At 38.5% G+C, this 24,189-nt stretch overlaps 1 protein-coding gene across 1 annotated transcript in view; it reads right to left on the bottom strand.

Moving 5' to 3' along the window:
* The window catches only part of NOX5 (NADPH oxidase 5), a 482,672-nt gene that overhangs the window by 346,819 nt on the left and 111,664 nt on the right, over positions 1-24,189 (bottom strand). The window contains exons 5-6 of the mRNA XM_044076374.1: positions 23,458-23,695; positions 8,115-8,268 (exon numbers count right to left, since the gene is read on the bottom strand). Of these exons, the coding sequence (XP_043932309.1) occupies positions 8,115-8,268; positions 23,458-23,695 (392 nt within the window). The remainder of the gene's footprint in view (positions 1-8,114; positions 8,269-23,457; positions 23,696-24,189) is intronic.

Genomic DNA, 24,189 nt, shown 5'->3' with positions numbered 1-24,189 from the left:
TAAAACATTATTAAATTGTGTATCAACAACTACTAGAGTTTCTAAACAAGTAATGACAATTGTCATTTTGATCTTTATCACAGACAGAAGCACAATGATTTCTCTTTTTATAACTGAACCAATCTTTATTGTCAGAGATTAAGAACTGCTGACTGAAGCTCTGGTTATGACATCTACCAAGACTTTCAGCACAGATAATCATGTTTCACTCCAGGACACCATGTCACAACTTAGCTTTGACAAAAGTGTTGTTAGACTGGTTTATGAAGTACCTGGCCAATAGATCATTACAATTCAAACTATACTATGCACTCTCAGTAACCTCCAATATTATAGGATCATAGGAAGCTACTAAGCTATTGGCCCCGAGGCCCTTGTAAGTCTAGCCAAGAGTTTAGCCCTTGTTTAGATAAATCAGCACCCAATGCCCCTGTCCAACAGGGACATAGGTGGAATCCCAGGGATGTATTTTCTATTTCCCATCCAGTTATTCAGGCTGCGTGTAAAAAGGGGGTAAAGAGGTACTCTGCTTGACATGGAGAGAGAGGCTATTCCACAGATGGGGGAGTCTCTGGGACAGAAATATGACCCACCAACAAGTCCTATTGATGTCACAGACCAGGTTGATGCCGCGCATGTGGGTTACTTAAGTGGAGCTTGACTTGCAGATATGCAGCAGTCCCTTCAAGGCAGGGTCCGAGATCGCCTTGTATGCCAGACAGAGGTCACCTCTGAGGAGTCTGTATGAAACTGAGTAGAGAGATAGGGCTTTTAGCCAGTCTGTGTATGGTAGATTTTTGAGGCCCTGGAGTCACCTGGTGAGGAACCTCTGTGGTCTTTCCAGCTGCTGCATGTGCTTTGTGTGTTACATGTCGAACAGGGCATTGTACTCAATAATGGGCCTTATAAGGGAAGAATACAGGGATGTTATGACCTCCTTGTCCCTGGATGAGATACCCTTACTTATGAGGTTAGCCATGTAGAAAGCTTTCTGTACAGTGGAAGCAACATGGGGGTCAAAAGGCAGGTTGATATCAATCTGAGTATCCAAATCCTTCATGATTGACTGTGTGCTTAGGACATAGTTATTAATATGATAATTTCTGGGGATGTTACTTTCCCCAAAGGGGATGATGATGATGCATTTTTTGGTATTCTACTTGAGGCCATGTTTCTGAAACCAGTCATTTTGGGTCTATATTAGAACACCGAACGTTCAAAATTTCTAATATCGATCCCTATGAATCGAAAATTTAAAACATCGAACATACAGAACAGCAAATTTTTTCCTAGGGAAAACATTTGCTGTTCTAAAACACATACAGACAACACAAGCACACCAAATAAACAGCAATCCATACACATACACCTAAACTCAAACACCTAACCCTACACCAAACTATACATACACCACTGACTATCCACTTACCTTAACCCAAACCCTAACCCTAAGATCCATCACTATCGCACAGTCCCCTCACCCGCGCCCTAACCCTAACTCACTTACCCCGCCTTAACCCTCACATCCACAGAATCGCACACTTACCTGACCCGTGTCCTAACCCTAATTCACCTAACCTGCCCTAACCCTCACGTCCACACAATTGCACACTTACCTGAACCCGACCCATAACTTTCCACCACAGTGCTGAAAATACTAAAGCAACAGAAACGGACAACCAAATTCTTTCCCTAGGAAAAAAGTTGGTTTTCTGTTTTTTCGATATTTTCAGCATTCGCTGAAAATGGGTCGATATTAGAACACTCGAAATTTTGAACGTTCGGTGTTCTAATATAGACCTATCATTTCTTTGGGTGAGACCCTTGGAGGATGTCCACGTCACTAGGGGAATTGATGACGGTGCCCAGCTTGCATCTGCAAACCTGGTCAGCCATAGCCCACTGGTTTTGGCCTGCATGAAAAAGTATATCCCAAATAACAGAGGTCCCAAGACCGAACCCTGGGGTGTGCTGCTCAATACGGGTCTACTGCTTGAGGTTGCTTCCCCTCTTTTGACTAGGTGGGTTCAGTCAGTGAGCCAGTTAGCTACCCATCTGGTAACATATGGCTTGATGCCTAGTTCAGAGAGTTTATCTATTATACCAGAATGGGGACTAGTGCTGAAGGCTTTGGCCAGGTCAAGGTAGGCAGTGTGCACCGTCTTCCCCTTGTCCATGACTTTGGTGACTGTCTCACAAAAGTCAACCAAATTTAACAAACATGGCCTCCCCTTGATGAAGCCAAACTGTGTGGGACTGAGTGTTTGAAGGTTGCCAATGTCCTTGCTAATGAGGTCCATGATAATCCGTTCCATGCCCTTACAGATCAGGCTAATTAGGCTGATGGGTCTATAATTTCCCAGATCAGTGGACACTCTACCTTTGTGTAAAGGGATGACAGTGGCTGTCCTCCACTCAGTTGGGACAAAGCCAGTACTCAGGCTTTGGTTGAATGGGGCACCTATTGGTGCGGCAAGTTCCTGCCTGAGTTCATGTAGGATGCAGCCTGGGATGTTATCAGGTCTCATGGAGGCTGTATTTTTTGCCTTTGAGAGAGCAGTGGTGACCTGATCCTTAGATATAAGGGGAAGGGGGCAGGTACTGAGAATGTCCTGATTTACTGATGGGGGGACAGAGGGGTGAAATTTTCACTTAATCTGTCAGCCAGCAAGTTTGATATATCTACAGCATTTGTATATGTGGTGTTCTTGACCACCAGTTCTGAACAGATCGGGGTGCTTCCTTTGAGATTGCGGATATATGTGAAGAAGGCCTTATGATTGTCTCTAGTAGATGTGGCCAATTTAGACTTGATGTTTGCTTTGGAGGATTTCACTAATGCTCTTATTTGCTTGTTCAGGCTAAGGAGAGATTGCTTCCAATTGGGCACCTGCTCCTTCTTGGTCCTGGTCAGAATTTTTTCTTTTGTTATATAGTTTATTTATTGCAGATTTCCACTAGACAAGTTTACTCTTCCTTGTAGAGGATGATTTAGTCCTGTCAGGTGTTCCTGATGCCATGCATCCATATAAATGTTCATACAGTGCTCTGGTATAGTTTTGGACACTGGTGCCTGTTCCTAGAGAGAGGCAGGGGGCTGTGAAGCTGTTTATACCATCCCTCAGGAGGCTGTAATCAGCTTTGGAGAAGTTTTTTTGTTTAACCCTAGCAAGTGGGAGGGTTTGGGGGAGATGGTGACTTCAAAAGTGACCGCGTTATGGTTGGATCTTATGTGGAAGGATGATACCATAGGGATGCTGCAGTGGTTACTCGTGTTGGTTAATACCAAGTCCAAGTTATTACTTCTTGTGGGGGTATCAATTAGCTGTTCCAAAGCATTTGCATTGACAAAATCGAAGAATCTCTGGGCATTTGTGTTCTGGCATGAGTAGTTCTTCCAGTCTATGTTTGGGAAGTTAAAGTCACCCAGGATCAGGGTAAAGGGTTGAATCTTGATAGATTCAAAGAGGTCCAGATAGGCAGATTGGGCATCTTGAGTCAGATTTAGGGGCCGGTAGCTAGCTATGATTTGTACATGGGTCTTGTCAATGGTTAGCTGCACCTGAAGTGTCTCCTGTGCAGCATACTGTTTGACCAGTCTGGAGGTGTGGATGTCTTTAATGTATATTGAAACTCCACCTCCTTTGGCTTTACTGCCCACAGTTTGGGGTCTGAATGTATGATAGGATGAGTAACCAGATAAGGCTGGGGTACTCTCCACAGCTTTGAACCAGGTTTCTGTGACTGCGCAGATGTCAGCATTTTCCAGGGTTAAGAATGCTTGCAATGAGTGCAGTTTCATGTTTAGACTCCTAGTGTTTAGTAGCATGACCTTTAATTTGCGTTTTGTTGAAATTTTTATGTTGGTAATTTTAACCTCATCACTTTTTCTAAAAAAGGCACTAAGGGGAGGCAAGAGCCTTTGCCAGAAGCCTGAAGCCTGAATCCCAAGTGAGACAGATGCAGGTCATCTGTGGCAAAGCATTGTGGTCTGTCGATCATATCTTCCCAGGCTGTCAGGTACTGGATCCCCCAGGAATGACACCAGAAACTAAGCCAATTGTTAAAGTCAATCATTTTCTGTTTGTATTGAGGCATCATTTTGGATGATGGTAGAATGCTGCTTAAGGCTAGGAAAATACCCGCCTGGGACACATACTCAGCGAGTTCAATCATGTCTGTTTTCATATAATCCAGGGAGGTACGTCTCAAGTCATTCACACCAGCATGGACTATGACAGAGTCATAACAGTACCTGTTGTTGAGAGACTCGAGTGCATGTGTGATATGGCAGATTCTGGCCCCTGACGGACAACTAATCGTGACTTTCTACTTATCCAGCCTGGTAAGAGGCACATCTGTGTGTCTCACAATGGAGTCACCTATGACTAATATGTTGTATTTATGGTTAAGCCTTAGTGGTTGTGAGACACAGGTGTTTGGACTATGCATGGTATGTGGTGTGGAGGGCTGTGGAGATCACGTGTGTTTTTGCCTCAGAGTTCTCCTTTGTTTGCATATGTTTTTAGTTGAGGACCTCCACATATGTGGGTGTGTGTTGTGTAGGTGTGGGTAGTGTTTGTGGTGTAATGATATACTGGCTTGTGAGGGAGACAGCATAGACTCTAGGTTCCTAATGAAATTGCATCTCTTGCAAATTGTGTTCCTAGGTGGTAGTAGTAGTTGGTTGTCTATGTACATGAGGCAGTTGCTACACTGTCTCAGGATGCCCATATCAATGAGATTGGCAGGAGAAACTGTCCATCCATATTTGTCAGAATCTGAGAGATAAAGGCCAGGGACAGCTAAGGGGTAAGCCTAAAGCCCAAATGCTTAAACCAAAACTAAGAGGCTTAGAATAAAGCTTATAATTTAAACAGGCTATAAGCAAGCAGTAATAAATGCAACAGAAAAGATGCAATTGAACACCTTAGAGAATAATCCACAGCAAGTAGCAGAAAAAGCAAGATGAAGTAATAGAGTAGGAGGAGGAAACACAAATACAGTAAAAGCAGCTGAATAAACTGCTTATTTTTGTTGTTGCTAGTAAAGTGGAAAAGGAGAGAGGAGGAACAGAAGAAAATTCAAGCTTAAGGAACTAAGGGGTTTGGCCTTCCCAAATCATCTCTGGATTAAGTAGAATGATCTAATGAGATGGATTGGGAGGAGTGTCCCTTATCAATTTTACAGTGGGGGCAGGCAAGAGCAAATGCCGCCAGCTATAAGAACACAACAGCAGTTGGGAGGGATTATGGAGGAAAACAAAAATTCAACCAGAGGTCAACAAATATATAAATGGAGTCTGAAACACTCTCAGTCAGACAGAATAGAGCTCTAGCAAGATAAGCAGAAATTCACACAAAGGTAATATTTTTATACCTGCAAGACAAAAGAGCCTTCCAAAGCCACACCCTGAGACAAACAGATAACACAAGAGCTTTTTGACCAGTTTTTCCTCTCTGGAATGAGTTCACCACAAACTCACAGTAGGGGTGGGCAACGGCAAAAACCGGCAGAACACAGCAGCAGTTGGGTGGAAGGAAAACAAAAATTCCACCAGAGGTCAGCAAATATATATAAATGAAAGCACAGAAAAGTAAATAATTCAGTCAAACAAATAAATAAAAAAGTGCAGTACTGATAAGCAACTAAATAAAACAGTGCAGTACTGATAAGCAAATAAATAAAACCAATGCAGTACTATTAAGAAACACTGAACATTTAGATAAAGCGCAAAAAATATACTTATGTAGCTCTGTAATTCAGATTGTTTAAGAAACACTCTCAGTCAGGCACAGTGGAGCTCTAGCAAGATTATAACTAATGGTTTTACTCCAGGAGTTTTATTGGATCCCTTTCTCCTCTCTATATTGATGTAGACTGCCTCTCTCCCTTGTGGCCTTGTCACCTGTGTCCCATCCAGACTATCTGCTGATGATCTTTTGTAGGTCAGCTGTAACCCATCACCCCATTCCTTCTGGCTTGAAAAAAATAGCTGTTTGCACTTTCACTAGTGGTTCTCAAACAAAACAACTTAATTACCAAAAAAAAAAAGAGAGACAAAGATAATGTTCATCAGTAGTGTATCTGTAATCAAATACATTTCATCCAACAGGTAGATTGTTAATTCTGCAGGAGATATAATAAAAACTATTACTTCAGTTCAAATACTTACATGTATGACTAGAGATATCACTAAGTGTAGAAAGACGTATATAATACCATAACATTAAAATCAATGTGAGGGTTTACGTTACTGGAAATCTTCCAGATTCCTAACATTAGAAGCCAGAGGTGCTAATGGGAAACCTATCCCAATGCTAAAATATGTTAAAAACAAACATATGAACATACCACCAGGAATAAAACACAAATTCCACGTATAAAAACATTAATGCAACAAAACCAAAAAATGGGCAAGCAGGACATCAGCTTTCGGCACTTCAGTTTACATCACTTCCTCATAGTCATAAAGCAGTTGTCACTCAAATGAAGCACTCCCTCAGTTTACATAATTTCCTCATAAACACAAAGTAGCTGTCAACTACTATATGGCTATGAGGAAGTGATGTAAACTGAGGGATTGCTTCATTTGAGTGACAGCTATTATATGACTATGAGGAAATGATGTAATGGTTTCCAAAAGATCTTGATTGGTTTCTTCAAGTTTTTAAACATTTAGTCTTAGGCGCAGTAAACAGGACATGAAGAAGGCTGACGTTGAAAGCGCTTGTCCTGCTTGCCCATTTTTTTGTTTTGTTCGATTAACATTTGTATACATGAAATTTGTGTTTTGTTCATGGTGGTACATTCATCTGTTTGTTTTTAAGCTATTTTGGATTTGGACTACCTTCAGTGGTGTGACTTTCTTTTTTCCTTGCAATGCTAAAATATGCTGTGCTCTCTTGTTGGTTAATATAGCAGCAGATATACAGAAGATCTACAGGCACTCTCAAGCAGTATCTACAGATTCACGTTATTTACCTCTAGGTGGGGGAATCACTGCAAATCCCTAAGAAGGACCACTGGCCCAGCCATTGTGGAGAGGGATGACTTCTTGCAATGCACCCTGTTACTCTGGCTGCAACAGAACGAACACCCTCCCCCCCATTCAATGGGATGTTGATCAGTAAGACTGTTCAACATTCACTGAGATGTCAGATAAACAACATATACTGCTGCAAAAGCCAGAAAACTAACTCTGACACTGTGACCATGCCTTTTCACTAATAGGCTGCAGGACTTGAGCTAAACTGCCATCTACTGTTAGAGAAACTACTGATCTAAAAAGTCTTATGTCACTTCTCTTCTTACAGTTAAAGGAGAGAGCAGCATGCAGTTGCCACTCACCCCCCCAATACACACACAAACATGATCTTCCCTGAAAAGAGGCCACTGACCTTGTGGGGCTAACCCAGTCAATAAAAGATAAACAAAATCACTTAATCCTCCCTTGAACACCTTGGTCTTCTGATACTATTACTGCCTTTCCATTTAGTTACCATGGCAAATTTGACTGCATTCACACTGAAGACACAAGTCATTTGGGAAGAAAATGGGCAGGAGGCTGCTCTGTATGTAGGACAGTATCCAAATACCAGACATAATTGTTGGCTCTTTAGGAACAGTTCACTAGATACAAGGTACAGGAAAAATCCAGAACCCATCTGTTCAGTAACACCTGGAATCCACAAGAGACACCACTATTACCACCACCACCAATCATCTTCACCATTTTCTATGGCTCTTTCTCATTGGATACAATACAATTCCAACCATTCTGTTTCTTTAACTTGGCTTTTATGAATGTAGTTTAGACGACAGGCTGCCAAACTTATAAGGCAAAGTTATAACACACAAAGACCTACTCTTTATAAAGTTATCAGTTCAGAATGGTAGATACAGACCACACAGGATTTCTTATAAATGTTTTCTTAAGTATTTTATAGGAGAACAAAAATGTGACTTTTTTAGAAGTTTAAATAAATGGATTTCAAACTGCAACATGAAAAGTGCAGAGTGACTGTAAGAGCCTGTTTTCATAAACACTACTATTTGATGATCATATAGATGAATGCAATTTTCATTAAGCCTTTAGCATATGTATTGCTTACCAAAATTTGCTGTATGTGCAAAGGTGTGCACAGTTGAAAACGCAAAAATAGCATATCCCACCAGCTGATGGAGAAGCACATGCTGGTCTAGTGGAAGGACTCGTGCAACCCATGTGGCTCTCAGCCAAGTAAGGCAACGCCGAAACATCAAAACCTGAGAAACATAAAATGAAAATCAACAGACATAAATAAAGTAAAACAGTAAAATAAGGCAGGAAATGTTATATTTACATTATAAAACATGTCAGATAATGCCAGTAAGCAAAAAGTAGTTTATTGAATAGAACAGACTGCATTTTCTATTAAATATGTATGAATTTTTTGTTGATCCATCACAGTGTTAAATATTCCAAGTCTCATGAATTTTTGTCTCAAATGGTCAAATACCGGTATTTAGACACCATATACATCCCATGGATTTTAAACAAGTGAATATATATGTAGAGAGAGAGGGAGAGAGAGAGAGGAAAAAGGGGGTGTTGACTGATAGGGACTCATTTACTCATAAATGGTTACCTGAGTGCTTTATGGAAAAGTAATTGATCTTGGCAAGCTCCATGGTATTCCAAGGTAATGCCAGTGTTTATGCAATACTCTAAAAATTAAATCCAGGTAAAGGCCAGTGAATAACTACAGCATAGCCTGTAAATTAAATTAGATGTAACTAATGACTCTTTCTGTTAATTTTTAAGGAATGCTTATGGAGAAAACACTCTACAGATATAGATATAGATATTACCAGAGATTAGGTTATATAGAGAAGCTGACAAACTGATTTGCATACCTTATATCATAATTTCAGAACATTTCAGTAGTATATGTATTACAGTGTTCTTGTAAAGTAAACATAGTGTTACAAGTACGAACTAGTAATGCAGTCAGTAAATGATTAGGACAAAGCAAACACAATACTTTTAACATTAAAAACATTATATACGTGTTTATACATATGTATACGAGGACAGAGAAAGTACATTACTATACTTTTAGAGCAGTTATATGAAGCAGTAGTGGAAGAAAAACTGCTGTAACAACACAATGATGTAGAAGACAGAAACTATTACATGTGGATATTTGTTAGAATACATATAGCAGACCAGCTGGTGTAATGGTTAAGGTTTTCACTTCCCATGTACAAGGTGCAAGGTACAAGGTTTGATCCTAACCTCCACCTTATGTCTGTATGGAGTTTGCATGTTCTTCCTGTGCCTGTGTGAGGTTCGTCCTGCCTCCCAAAAACATGCTCAAACTCACCCGAGCAAGAAGTTGTGGGCAGCAGCACAGAAGCTAGATGGTAGTATCTTCAAGACATGAGAAAATTGTTGACAAACTGAACACCATGTCAGTGCTGACCACTCAACAGTGTAAAAACTGTCTCTAGGTGATTCGGCTGTGTTGACTTCTTATTCTTTCAGTTTTTTCCCAGTTAGGGGTCGCCACAGCAGATCTCCTTGTCTGCTCATGATTGGCAGGGGAGTTTTACAGTGTTGAGTTGCCAGCCCGACATCCAACCTTCCACAGAAGACACACACACGCCCACATTCACACCTAGGGCCAATTTAGTGTCCAATCCACCTGCAGCATGTCTTTGGGATGTGGGAGGAAACCGGAGCACCCGGAGGAAACCCACGTGACCACAGGGAGGACATGCAGACTCCGCACAGAAGGCACCCCAGCCGAGGATCGAACCAGAGAACCTCTTGCTGTAAGGCGGCAATGCTAACCACTGCACCACTGTAGCCACCCATTCGGCTTTTTGCCAGTAATAAGTGGGCTGAGTGTGACTTACACCCATGCTTACAGTGGGAGGGGTATATGAGCTGGCTGGTATGCACTTGCACAGTTTGGGTTACCTGGGACAGCTCAGTTGAGCAAAAACTGGAGGTAAAACTAATCAACTTGCTAAATGTGAACTAAGAATTGCTATACTTGATATAGGTTCACTGACAGGCTTGGGATCCAGCATTTACTACTCAGGAGTAGGATAGGCTAGAAATGGTGTGAGAACTGTGGTGAGATAGAGGCTTCAGAAGACACTGAAGGGATGTCATCATAATTAGTGTCAGACTCATGGCAATTATTATTATTATTCAGAATTTCAGCCAATGCCCATGGAAGGTTGTGATAGCGAAGAAAAGAGTACATTCATGCAGCAGTTTCAGGACCTACTTAGAGAAAGGAGGAAACATGAACTGGTGACACATGTTGGGACAGACAGAACAGGGTATGAGGATTGCCTGGGTCCACATGGGTGGGGCAACAGAAATAAAGGAGACAACACTCTAGCATTTTTTTCTGGCAAATGGCTTGATGGGGGCAAACACATAGTTCTACAAGACAGAGTCACAAGATCACATACAAGAGTGGCCAATATGCAGCTCAGGAAGACTTCCTCCTAATAAGGAAAGGGCACTGGGGTAATTCCCAGTGAAACAGTCAGCCCACAGCTTAAACCACTGGTTACCACAATCAGCTAAAAGCAGTGGTCAGAGAAGGTTCTAAGGTCAACAGAGGCTATAGACCTGGACATTGACTGGATAGAAAACATAATAGTTCATGGATTCACTAAGAGCTCTAGCAACTCAAGATGATGAAATAGGTTAAGCTGAAGAAGAATGGTAGCACCTCAAAAAGGCATTTGTGAGGACTACAGAACAGATATGCAGCCAAGCCAGGCATGGAAATAAGGTTCATAAGGAAAAGATGGTGGTGGAAGCAGAAACCTAGAAAGTCATCAAAAGAAAAAAAAGTGGGAGGTAGAAAAGATAGACCACGCTAAGAAGGAATGCTGGTTGGCTAACAGAGAGGTTAAGAGAGGAGTTGCAGTAGCAAAGAACAAGGTATCAGAGGCACTCTACCTGCTGGAAAGTGTCTCAGTACATGGCACAAAGAAACTAGCAGTTGCAAGGCAAAGACAGGTAGATAAAGAAGGTAGTCAGACACCTTTTATAAGGGATTCCAGAAACAACCTACTCACCAGTCTACGTGACATCAAAAGTAGATGGAAGAAGTATTTCCAGCAGCCTCTGAATGAAGAAAACCCCACAGAAACTGCACTGCCCCAGACGCAGACTAAAATGAAAGAAGAGGAGGATCTACCCTAGAATAAGTAAGAACAACACTAAGGAAAATGAAGTCAGGGAAAGCAGCAGGCGCTGGCGAGGTCACAGCTGATATGATAAAGATGTGTGAGATAGAGGGGAAATTGCTCCTGAGGGTACTCACAGTAGTATGGAGAGAAGGGCATATCACTGATAACTGGTGAATAAGCATACTAGTGCCAGTGTGCAAGAATAAATGGGACATCCATAACTGTGGGAAGTACAGAGATATCAAACTCCTGTCAAACTGCACAAATGTTTTGGAGAGGGTGATTGATAAAGAGTAGCAGAAAGTAAGATGGGAGATGAGCAATTTGGATTCAGATAGAATGCAGCATAACCGATCTGATCTTTGCAGTGAGACAGATAGTTGATAAGAAACTAGAGATGAGGAAAGGTACCGACTGGACACTCCTAGACTTGGACAAAGTATATGACAAGTCCCATGAGAGCTGATTTGGGCAGCCCTGCAATGATTTGAAGTCCCAGAAACATTGGTAGAATTAGTGCAAACTATATGCAAAGACCCAGTGACTCAAATATGAAGAGTATCTGGTCACACTGAAGGGCTCCCAGTAAGAGCGGGTGAGCATCCCGTTTGGCTGTGAGCCAACTGCTGTTCATGCTGGTTATGGACTACATTCATAAACAGGTCAGAGGGACAAAGTAACAAAGTTGCTTTATGCAGATGAGGCAGCATTATAGGCAGACTCTGAGTAAGACCTTCAGCAAAGGTTACGGGAATAGAATGCAAAACTGAAGGCATACAGGATGAAACTGAATACAGATCAGACAGCTGTAATGTCAGCAAATGGAGAAATCAGAAGAAGCTGAGAACTGAAATAGAAGGTAAATAGTGAAACACGTTAACAGATTTAAGAATCTGGGAGAGGTGGTTGAAGAGAAGGGAAGTGCAGGAGGTCAAAACTAGAATTAGAGTGACTGAAATGGCACAGAGTGTCAGGGGTAGCATATGATAGAAGAATGCCAAATAAGCTAAAAAGTAAGGTGTATAAAACAGTGGTGTGACCAGTACTACTATATGGAACAGAAACTATAGCAGTAAAGGCAGTGCAGCTGAAAAAGTTAGAGGCGATAGAAGTGAAATGCCTAAGATTGGTGATAGGATGCACGGGGTGGGACAGATAAAGAAATGAGGACATCAGAACAGATGCCAAAGTAGCTCCAATTGCTGATGAGTTCAAAGAGAACAGATTGCAGTAGTATGGAAACATCTGCAGAAAAGCAGAAGATAATCTGTTGAAGAAGATTTGGGATGGACAGGTAGAAAGCAAGAGCAAACAAGAGCATCCAGCAGAAGGGTGGATGGATTGTGTGAGAGAAGACCTGAAACAAGTTGGATAATGGCACTGAATCAAGAGAAACGGTCATAGTTGGTGCAACATCCCAATTCCATGTAGAAAATGAGGAAAAGGGGGGTTAATAACAATGATCTGTTAGAATACAAAGTAAGTGGTGTAGGTGCTGTAAATGAGCTTCTAGCCTCCATGAGGTGCTAATTCAGACTTTCATCTCGAAGGAATATGTATCATATGCTACTCCTTATAGCTGCATTAAACTATGCAAGGCTGTATTGCCATTCTGCTCCTTTTTTCTAGTTATAAAATATCCTTATTTAATATGCTTTCTATGAGGTGGCATGCATTATACCACATTAATTATTTTAAATGAGACATCCTAGACTTTTCATAGCAAATAAGATTATTTCTTTTCAACTCCAGTAATATATAGAGAGAGAAATCCTGACTACCACCAAGGTGACCCAGGTTTGAATAGGGGCAGTGATCCCTGTTGGACTTGGCATGAGGGAAGGGAGGAGTGATGCAGATTTGCCAACTAGCCTCATTTCATGGGATAGGAAGGGTACATATCCATATTCTCATTCCCAGAGTAAAATCCCTGAAGACATCGGAGATCATGTGGGACCTCTGGCTTTGTGGAGTTATCTCACTTGCTTAAGCCAGTGACATGCCCTTTCTGACTTACTCATTGTACATAGGGACCCAAAGCACAAAAGCCCTGAGCTTCACATAGGTTCTGCTCTCCACTGCCTGGCTATCACACCTGGGAAGAATAAATGGACCATATGGCTCTCATTCCATGGGGGATGGATAAGCATTCTGGGGCATGTGGAGGGAGGGGAGGCTTACAGTTATTGAGATAGGGTGGAGAAATGCCAAAAATAAGGTTATTTTTTCACATCCAAAATACATTTATTAAAAGTGAATTTTTAGTCTTTAGCATCATAACCATCTGTCAGACTGTCTATATATCCATCTGTTTTCTTCAGTGGTCTTCCATAGCTAGAGTTTTTGCTAGGACTGTTCAGTTTTGATATTTGATCTTCCTTTTCTGACAGTACGAGCTGTGCTACTGCTTTTTCGGAAACAAAACTACAGGATTTTTTTTTCTGCACCTCTTGACTACCACAGTTCTCACAGCCTCTGTTTTCTTGCAACACGACTGGTTATAACAGTGTTGATTGGTCATATTCCTTGCAATTTGATGTACTTTTGCTATAGAGATTTATTCAATTCCTCCTATACAACACTATAAATCTACAAACAACACAGTTCAGTTGCTTGGCCAACTACTTCATCATCAGGCTGTGGACTTTTGTTCTCCTCTTCAGCTTGTAACTTCAATAGCTATTTGGAGTTTCTTTTATAGTAAAAATTCTGTCTTTGCCAATTTCTTTCCAGCATTTCCTATACTTTGCAGTAATTTGAAAATCACAAATGCAAGTGCTAATGTACAGGTCATATTACCATATACAACTAGTACTTTCTTTCCATCTGTCCCAAGCGTCCCTACTCTTGCTCTACTATAATGCATAGATTTTGTTTCGGTATATATGTACACAGCACAGCCCCCAACTTCTACACAGCCTACATTACTACTTTGTGACGTGTTTATTTTTGTCTAATGATGCCAAAGTCCTGTGAAACGATCATTAACATCTATTTATATCTCTATGTGTATGTATATTACAGGATTTGTCTGGAAACCCTTAACGGTCCAACTAGGACAGGGCTGCAGACACCTTATGGAGAGTTTTCCCTAACAAAAATTCTAATAATTAAATGGGAATAACATGCAAGATGCAGTGAGATAAATTCTAAAATAAGGAAATGCAAGCCTTCATGCTAAACTAGCATGGTATATACTGACAAAGCTAAACAGCGAAGAAATATTGTATTTATATGTAACAATGCAGAGAATATTTTGCAGAGCAAATGTACCTGGGAAGGGTACAAGTTGTACTTGGTTTTTACTTTTCCTTTAGATATTAGAAAAAAATCAGTCTGTCCTGCTGAACGGATCTAGTCACTGTTTATGCATATCATTCCACCAGTCTTCACACCTGAATGTGGGCCATGAAATGCACTCAAGTAAATCCAAATGTTACCTGAAATTTAAGTCATTGACTATTACTTATTATGAGTAGGCAAGGACCATTAACATAGTCATTCTCTGTCAGCAAATCTGGTGATATAAAATAGCGGTCATAATGCATGTTAGGCCATTGTAACTACACTCTCAGCTGTGAAGGAAAACAGTCATGTTTTTCCTCTCTTACTGGGTGCATTTGACTGACTTGAAGCCAGTTTTGGTTATCAGTAAAGACCCTTTGTGAGAGCATTCAGAGGTAGATATCTTTGCAGGTAATTCTTAAGTTCATAAGCTGCAGTGCTTATAGTCCCTGGAGTAATTTAAAAATACTGACTCCTTAAAGTATAGGTTATAGGAATCCCATCCTATCTACGTGTCCAATTTTTCCTTAACTGTTGCGAAGGAGTTACCGTACAGTTTGAGTATATGCAATCTGATCTATAGTTTTCTATTGACTTGGGATATGTATTTAGCTCTTAAAGAAGACCTGTGTATTTGCAAACAAAAATGAATATTCTTCTCTTTTTGAGTTAATGGAATTGAATACATGTCTAAATTCAACAGTGCCTATAATGACTCATCATTATAAGCTCTATATGTTAAAATCCCCTTCCTCTAAAATACCTATAATGAAGTATGTGTAAATGTTTCTTACGCTGATTATAGCAAATGAGATCCTTTATTGCAAGAATACATTTCATAAATTTCCTTTGTACAAATTCCAGTTTTTGTACCTAGGTATTTGTGTATATGTGAATATATTACTGTACTCCCAGACTGGTTTTATATAGATTATGTATAACAGAAACATATTCCCTTAATTTCTCAGTGAAATGGATTTTAACATATAGGTCTCAATGCCCTGCATCTAATTAACATGTTTCTCAAACTCAGGTTTATCAGTGACGGCAATACAAAGATAATTGCACTAGTGTACTTTGTCACTGATTAATCCAGCCTTTGACATTTGTTAGGGCTAAACTGAAGACCACAGTTATGAGCCCAGTCAGAAAAATCACATATAACTGTATTTATACCAGTTAATGTCTGACACTGCAACAAACCTAGTGTTGTACTAATCTGCATATTTGTGGACCCAGCAGGAATTACTTAAAAGAGTTGGAGAAAAAAATCTAAATCAAAAAGAAAGGGCCCCAAGACTGAACAATGGGGAACCCCATGAAAAACTGGTAAATAACCAGAGACTACACCTTGTATGGTAATACAATGAGATCAACCAGTAATCCAGTTAATAATCCAATTAATTAACTATAGATTGAATTTGTACTTCAATAAGACTCTGTGTACTAAGTGGTCTGGCAAGATATCAAATGCCTTAGTATGATCCATGAAAAAAACACCAGCAGTGAGACCCACGTCCATGGCAAGCCTATCTTGATTGTAAGATTCTTAAAAGTGTATTTCCCTGCAGGGAATCCATATTGACTTAAATCAGTATAACTAGAGTTGTAATCTGGATTCAGTGAAAGATGAAGAAGACATCTTTCAAAGCACTTACACAACAAAGGTATCAGACTAATTGGCCTGTAATTTTAGTTTCATGTTTATTGCTTTAAGTATTGGTATAATAGAACATATTATCCAAGACTCTGGAACAATTCCATTACATAGTAGTCCATTGGAAATCACATATAAATCAAGGACTAAATTTTTTTGAATATTTGAAATTATCATACCAAGAATATTATCTGCTCGAACTGAATTTTTTTAAGAACTGGAAATATGGACTTCAGATATAGTTTACAGTCAACATAAGCAGTTGGGACATTATTTATGACACCTTGGACAATGTTTATTGTCAATCCAGTATAAATGGTAAAATATTAGTTCAACTCCTTAGCAATAAGTTGTTATTCTGCTAGTACTGCATTATTATGTACAACAGAAGTAACCAAAATTTGTTCATGTTTCTGAATTTATGTATTTATAGTACAGTTTATATATATATATATATATATATATATATATATATATATATATATATATATATATATATATATATATATTTATGGGTCTACTACAGATGATCAAACGTCTGACCAGCTAATAAGAAAAAACAAAAAAATTACCCTGAAGGCTTTTAGCAGGTAGGCAAGCCCCCTGCTCCCCCCACACCCCCTGCTATTTAAATATACCAACTCCGAGATCGCACTACAGTGAGAAAGGGGAATCTTCCTGTTCCATGCTGTTTGGATATCTCCTTTCAGAACGTTCGAACGTTTAGAAGTTCGATCATATGGTCTCAGCCATATGAAAGTCGAACTTTTAAAAGTTTGATCATCTGTAGAGGACCCATATATATATATATATATATATATATATATATATATATATATATATATATACTCACACACACACACACACACACACATATATATATATATATATATATATATATATATATATATATATATATATATATATATATATATATATATATATATATATATATGTCACCAGCTAATCTTGTCTCAGATTTAATTCTGTCATGCTTTAATGCATACTTGAGTTTTTTACAAACTTATTGATAATTAAAGTTTTTGTATGTGTTGGGAATTTTAGTTCTCTTTTTTTCTTTTCTTTTTTATTTTTGTTATACAACATTAAATTTGAATTCCACCAATGGGGAAACTTATCAATACCATTAGCACAGGCTGAGTCACAGGTAGTTATTTTGATGCACTTTATTAACATTTTTTCTAAGCTGTAATATTTCAAATACTGATCATGAATTGCTTCTTCTAGCCAATTATTCTGTGATAGTGACTTGGAAATTTCACCATAATTCAGTAAACTATAGTCATAATTGCTATGAAGTGATGCAAATGTGCTTCTTTTAGTTGAAGTATAGTGAGATATGGTCAGAGGTTTCTAAACAGAGACACATATCAACATTGCTTATTAAATTCAACAGGTAGTAACAATAGTACGAAAGATATTTTTGTCCCTAGTTGGTTCTTTGATTATTTGTATTAATCCATTAATTAGTAAGATATCAGTGAAATCTAATTCACCCTCCAAATTAGATGCACGGTTTCAGTTTATTTTCAGACAATTCAGATCACCTAATAAAATTACCTGTTTATATAAAGTGTTTTTTTTATACTCCTAGTGTAAATAATGTGATGCGTTTTACATAGGGAAGATGACGCTCAAGTTGAAAAAAATAATTTATGAACGCTTTTATGAGATTCAGAATAAGGAAGTAAAAAACACACTTTATAAGCACACTTTAAGTTGTACACAAGCTAGTTTTACTTTTTTTTGTTCTGGAAGTAGTTTTGCAGGACTCGGTGGGGGGGGGGGGTGGCATGGGAGACCAAAATAAAATATAGGGACGTCTACTGACAATTGATTCTAGAAGCCAATAGACCATCTGGATTAAATTAAAACAGTTCTCTGGCCCCCCATCTTAAAATTAAGAGCTGTGAGACTTTGAATAAAAAGCTTATATTTTGGTTTTAAGATTTTTAAATAATCAGATTTCCCATTGATACATTATTATTTATTATTTTTTTATGTTTATAAAGTCATTTTGAGTGTTGTAATTTCTTAAGGGTTAACTCTATATTTTTGCTATATCTTCATTTTTATTTCAGTTTATTCTCACAATTTTCCTGCTGAGATTGACACAAGAATGTATTGGTGATACTATGCCACAAGATGACACTGTTGATTAATTTTTAATTCAATGGTTCATAGGCCTGTATTTAAGTATTTATATATTTCTATGTATAAGAAGAAAGTAAATAAGTTTAAATGTTTTAAGAAATTTTACAATATTTTAAGAAAAGGGATATAGTTGTAAAATTGTCCTTTAGAGTACTTTTAATATTTGTAATCTGTATCTATGACAATTAAGTTGGGGTAGAGGGCATGTAAATGAATGTGCAATTAAATAATTTTCTAGTTAGTAATAAGGGGAATTAGGGTATTTAAACGGTGAAGTTTGAAATCTACTGATATCTGATGAAGTCCTTTTGTATACGATGAAAACATGATGATGATAGTTAAGCATTAATAAAGTAAATTTTCTGGAATTCACGAAGTCTCTGCTTTTGGAATACTACTTTTTCCAACTCTGGTGCTTCATAGTGCCCTCTTTGTTTGATTGTTTCTTTAGGAAAAATGCATTTACTGTTTTTAGATCCAGATCAATACTGTTAGAATAAACAGATATTGAATTAATAAAATGCAAGGTATATAGTCCTAGAAATAGAATATGCAAATTGTTCGCTCTGTCATCATATCCTGATTGGGTAAATATGACACTTTCAGCCTCCCTACATACCCACCTGAAATTATACTTTTCAGTAGATGTGTTGCTTTACTAACATTAAATGTATTTTCTCAAATAATGTGTGTGTGTGTGTGTGTGTGTGTGTGTGTGTGTGTGTGTGTGTGTGTGTGTGTGTGTGTGTGTGTGTGTGTGTGTGTGTGTGTCTCTCTGTCTGTCTGTCTGTATGTATTCCTTTACAGTACCTCATACCTAGCTAGTATGGAATCCCTATGTACTGAGCCAAAAACCTTTCTCCTGGGAGACTTACTTATCCTCAAACATGAGATTTCTGGACTTCATCAGTACAAACTATCAGGATCAGTTAGTCCACACCCCAACCAGGGGTAATAAAATCCTGGTCTTGGCCCTTACCATTATGAGGCAGCTCTGCTTCTCACTGACTGCAACCTCCTCTCTGGTCAAATCAGATCACAAGTCAGCCACATTCACAGGGTGACTTAAGCCAGAAGGATTCTCCAATATCTTGGTATTCAAAGACTATGCAAAGGCTAATCTACTAAAACTGACTGATAACCTAGATAAATTCAAAAGTCCCCTCCACCTCAAGGCCCTACTGCTTATGTAGAATCATTTGCTTCCAAATTCTTTGCACATGTAAATAGTTACACAGACACATCTGTCCACATCAGAAATAAATACAGTTCTAAATTACAAACTAAATCCATAAGGTGGGATTCTAATATAACCAGAATTAAAGGAAAAACTAATTGTAGGCAAAATTAAATCCAGATCAAGTCAATAAAAGACAGATATGAGGTAAAAATAATGACTCAGATAAAAGATAATCACAAAGCCTTTTTAAATATGTTAGAAATCTCAGAATCAGTGCCAAGCACTGCACATAGCTAATAGTAAATATCACATACTTGAACACACTGGACATAGCCGATCTATTGATCAACAAATTCAGCTTTAATTTCACTCCCCTTTCCCTCCAGTATTCTCAGATCAAATACTCACATCTACACCCTCTCCTTAAAATCCCAAGAACAAATTCTGAAGACACTATCCAAGACCAAAAGCACTACATCTATGGGGCTAGATAACATGTAAGGCTGCCTGCTGTTTAGCATAAAGCATGACTTGCCAGATCCCATAGATAGGCTATTCAATGTTAGCCTCAAAACAGGTGATGAATGGAAGATAGTGACATTCATTCCCTTACAAAGAGATGGGGCCTCAATGGACCTGGGTCTATTTCATATAATCAAAGGTTCACTTCCGCGAATGTCTAAAACAGGGAATGGAATTAGTTTGCCAACATCAAGAAATTTTTCCTTTTCCTCACTGTAGTGCGATCTCAGAGTTGGGATATATAGCTGGGGGGGCATAGTCCCTCCACCTTGGTGGGTTTGACCTACTGTAGTGTGTGTGGCTGTCACAATGTTGGTCAACTAATTCCATTACCTGTTTTAGAAATTCTCTGATGTAAACATTCTCTTAAGTTAACGTTTGCTCTAGTCAGCTCAATGAATGGAGGTTTGCAGAATTGAACCTTCGATTATATGAAATAGACCCAATGGACCCAGGTAGTTGTAGACCCATAAATCTGTACAGTCTCATCTGTAATGCTAAGAAAAGGATCATTATGGAATTAATAAATAGGGATATAAGCAACCTACAGACTTTTGACCCAACCAAGTTCAGATTCATCAAGGGCAGGTCTTACTTACTTAGCCTGGTCAGTTTATTTGAAAAACTCACTGAGGCAATGGATGAGGGCAAATTAGTGCAAACTGCATATGCTGACCTTACAAAGGTATTCTACATCATCACACAGTCAGACATTGTAGATAAACTCCCTTAGCTAAATTTTGACTCATATGCAACTCATTGGAGAGCAAACTGTCTTACTAATCGAACTCAAGTAGTAGTGGTGGGTGGCTGTACCTCCTGTAAAAGTTCCGTCACCAGCGGTGTACCGCAGGGTTCAGTATTTGGGCCACTACTCTTTGGCATTTACTTCTCAGAGTTCAAAGCTAATGTTAAGGGTTTGTAGCTGACCATCTTAAGTGCCCCATAGAATACCAGGATCCAACGTGTCCTAAATGAATAGTTGGTGTCAAAACCACTAACTGAAAATGAATGCTAAGAAATGTATTGTATAACCACATACTTTGGAAAGCATGACTCCTCTTGTATCTATCTCATTAACAACACACCCCTGAAAATTGATCCGACAGTTAAAGATTTGGGAATCTGTTGCAACAAAGAACTGTCTTTTGCTCACTATGTACCCACCATTATAAAGAAGTCCTTTTACACTGCACAACTTACATCTAAAGGTATGGCATCCAGCTTCAGTGGTGTAATTGTTCCACTCATTAGGATGATCATTGAATATAATGCCCTTTTTGTATGTATCTGTTCAAACACTTGTCATGTGGAACAATCACAACAGTTTTTCACTAAAAACAATAATGGGCCTAAATCATAAAAACTATGCAGACCTTCTCAAAGCCTTATCTTTCTTCTTGGTATCACACAGGCTATTGAGAGGCAACAGATAACTGGTGTATAGAGCCTCAAAAGACCCTTTTCTGTCAGACCTATTATACATTCACAAGTACAATGGTGTCATAAACACTCACTCAAAGGACCTAAATATTTTTTTGTTGCAAAATTAACAGAACATGCTGGAGGGATAGGTATGTGTCACAGACAATACAATTCCTGTAAAACTGCCTTCCAATCTGCATAAAGCAGAGTACTTCTCTTACACTAGTCCTAGTCAAACATAATTTAGCCAAATAAAAACTCAAAACTGCAAAAGCAAAAACAAACCCAAACTGTTTAAAGCAAGAAAAACTCAATGAGAGCCGGCAAGTTCAACAAAATCCTCTGTTTAATGAGCGCTTTTGGTGAGGACAATACCTCACCTTCCTCAGATAAAACCACACAACTGACCCTGTTTTTATACAGGCATCTTTGAAATAAAATTGAAACAGTTAATTGAATAATTTAAACACCATCAATTATACTTTAAAAACATACAACTAAACTATATATACATTTGAAATGCTATGTTATCACACTCTTAAGATGTTATAAGTACTTTCAAAAAGGTACTTAACGCCAAAAGCAGCGATCAACTTTTCAAAAAACAGGGTCAGTTGTGTGGTTTTATCTGAGGAAGGTGAGGTATTGTCCTCACCGAAAGCACTCATTAAACGGAGGATTTTGTTGAACTTGCTGGTTCTCATTGAGTTTCTCTCGCTTTAAACAGTTTGGGTTTGATAATTTAGCCGAATGGCTTGGTAACCACAAATTCACCTCCAGTTTAGTATTAATGGTACTGGATGGGGAAATGTAACTACCTCAACATATACATATTTGTTCCGCCTTTGGATATTTGTATTGCAAAATAGAAAGGTTAATAAATATCACAGAAATTTTATGTATTTTTATTTATTTATTTTACATTTGTTTACAGGGAAAGTCTGACTGGGCAAATGCCCATTTTAGAGGAGGCCTGGGGAGAAAAGCACCACATACAATCACACAGCAATTCACAGTGCAACATTACAGTAAGGTACATACCTCTCCACCTTTTAGCGCAATAAATCTCGACAAAGCCTGACATAATGGGGAAACAGAGGCCCAAAAATAGGGACAGATATTAAATATTGCTATTATAAAATTAAAAAGTTGCTAGAATAGCAGGATTTGTGTTAGCATCCGTTTTCTGAAGGATATGAAGTCTGAAACTCAAATGCATGCCATTATTTAATGACTTTAATCCTTACATCATCCCAGTGATGTGTCAGAAAAATCACAATTTTTATGAGGAACAGACCAAAAATATGAGGCAAAAATCTGGACATACTGCAAAAATCTGTACAGTTGAGAAGTGTGGAAGTTAATGATTTATACAGATATTACAAGGCACAATGATATGTATCACAAACAAAATCATTGGTATATACAGTCATACAAAAGTTTCCATAGTTTTTATATCTAATGAGTTAGCAGCTGTAATGAGCAGATGCATATATATTTATTAGGAGGATGATTTGAAGGGATACTAGTGCCAATAATAAGGTAGGGTTTTTTGACTGGGAAATGTGTAATTTAACCAGTATTACAAGTGCATAGCCATGTACTGAATAAGTGACTTTTGAGTAAGTTTTTGAAGTGAGGCTTGTCGGTTGTGGATCTAATAGTTTGTGGGAGAGTGTTCCAAGTTTTAGCTACACAACTGGAATACAGAGAGTCTCCTGCAATGTTGGTGGATTTTGTTACTTTTAACAATGATTTGTTGCTGGAGTATAGTACACTTTGATTAGAGTAAGGTTCTAGCATGTGTTGGAGAGCTTGTGTTTTCTGGGGTTGATAAAGTACATTATGAGCCATTGCCAGTTGGTTACATGATAAGAGGTGCTGTAGCTCTTTTAAGATCCTCACAGATAAATAGTCTAGTAAGTACCTATGAACCTATTAATCACTGCTTCTATGATCACCATTAAAACTCTTTCTTTTTATTATAAAATGAAGCTTTTATACTTACAACGATGAGGGTGCAGTTGAGGTTCAGACACCGGCCACATCCTCTTGCTACCATGATCCAGCCGCCGAAGACTTGATATTGGCCAGCAGCCAGGGTAAACAGCAGAATGTTTACACAGATATAAAAAAACATAAAAAGAAGTTTACTTGTGTTGTTCTGCCAGTATGTTAGGGTGAGGTAACGTGGTGTGTGCCTCTTCTTCTTTTCTGTGCCCGGGGGCTTCAGCCAATTTGCTGCACTATAAACAGAACATTCTTGTTACAGAAAGGTATCCATAGAATAATATTACTAGGATGGGTTTTATAGGCAGACAGACAGATACTTCTCATGGATGAATAGCACTAGAAATCCATGTTTAACAATTATAATGTACATTAGCATTGCCTGAATGCAGTTTTGCAGTCTGTGTACATTTTCTTTAATTTTACAGCACAGAGAAAGCAAACCTTTTGCTCTTCACAGAGTAGATTTTCCTCCATACAGAATGAGACCTACTTTATTAAATGTACATAAAACACAGTTTAGTAGATTCTTACTGTTTATGATATTTATGTGCTATTCAATCACCTCATTGTTCATAGTGCTACTGATTTGGAAATTAAGTCTTGTTGTATTTGCTTTACAAGTTTGTTGGATTGACTCCTACAACTTATTGTCCACTATACTTTAGACTTTCAGTGCAGAAAGTTTCCATACAGCAAGACTTTGCTGCCCTATAATCTTTCTGTTTCA

This window comes from Protopterus annectens, chromosome 7.part0 (assembly GCF_019279795.1).
Source record: "Protopterus annectens isolate FY-2018-M chromosome 7.part0, PAN1.0, whole genome shotgun sequence".
NCBI lineage: Eukaryota > Metazoa > Chordata > Ceratodontiformes > Protopteridae > Protopterus > Protopterus annectens.
Note: the sequence above shows the minus strand (reverse complement) of the source record. Positions and strands in the feature narration are given on the sequence as shown.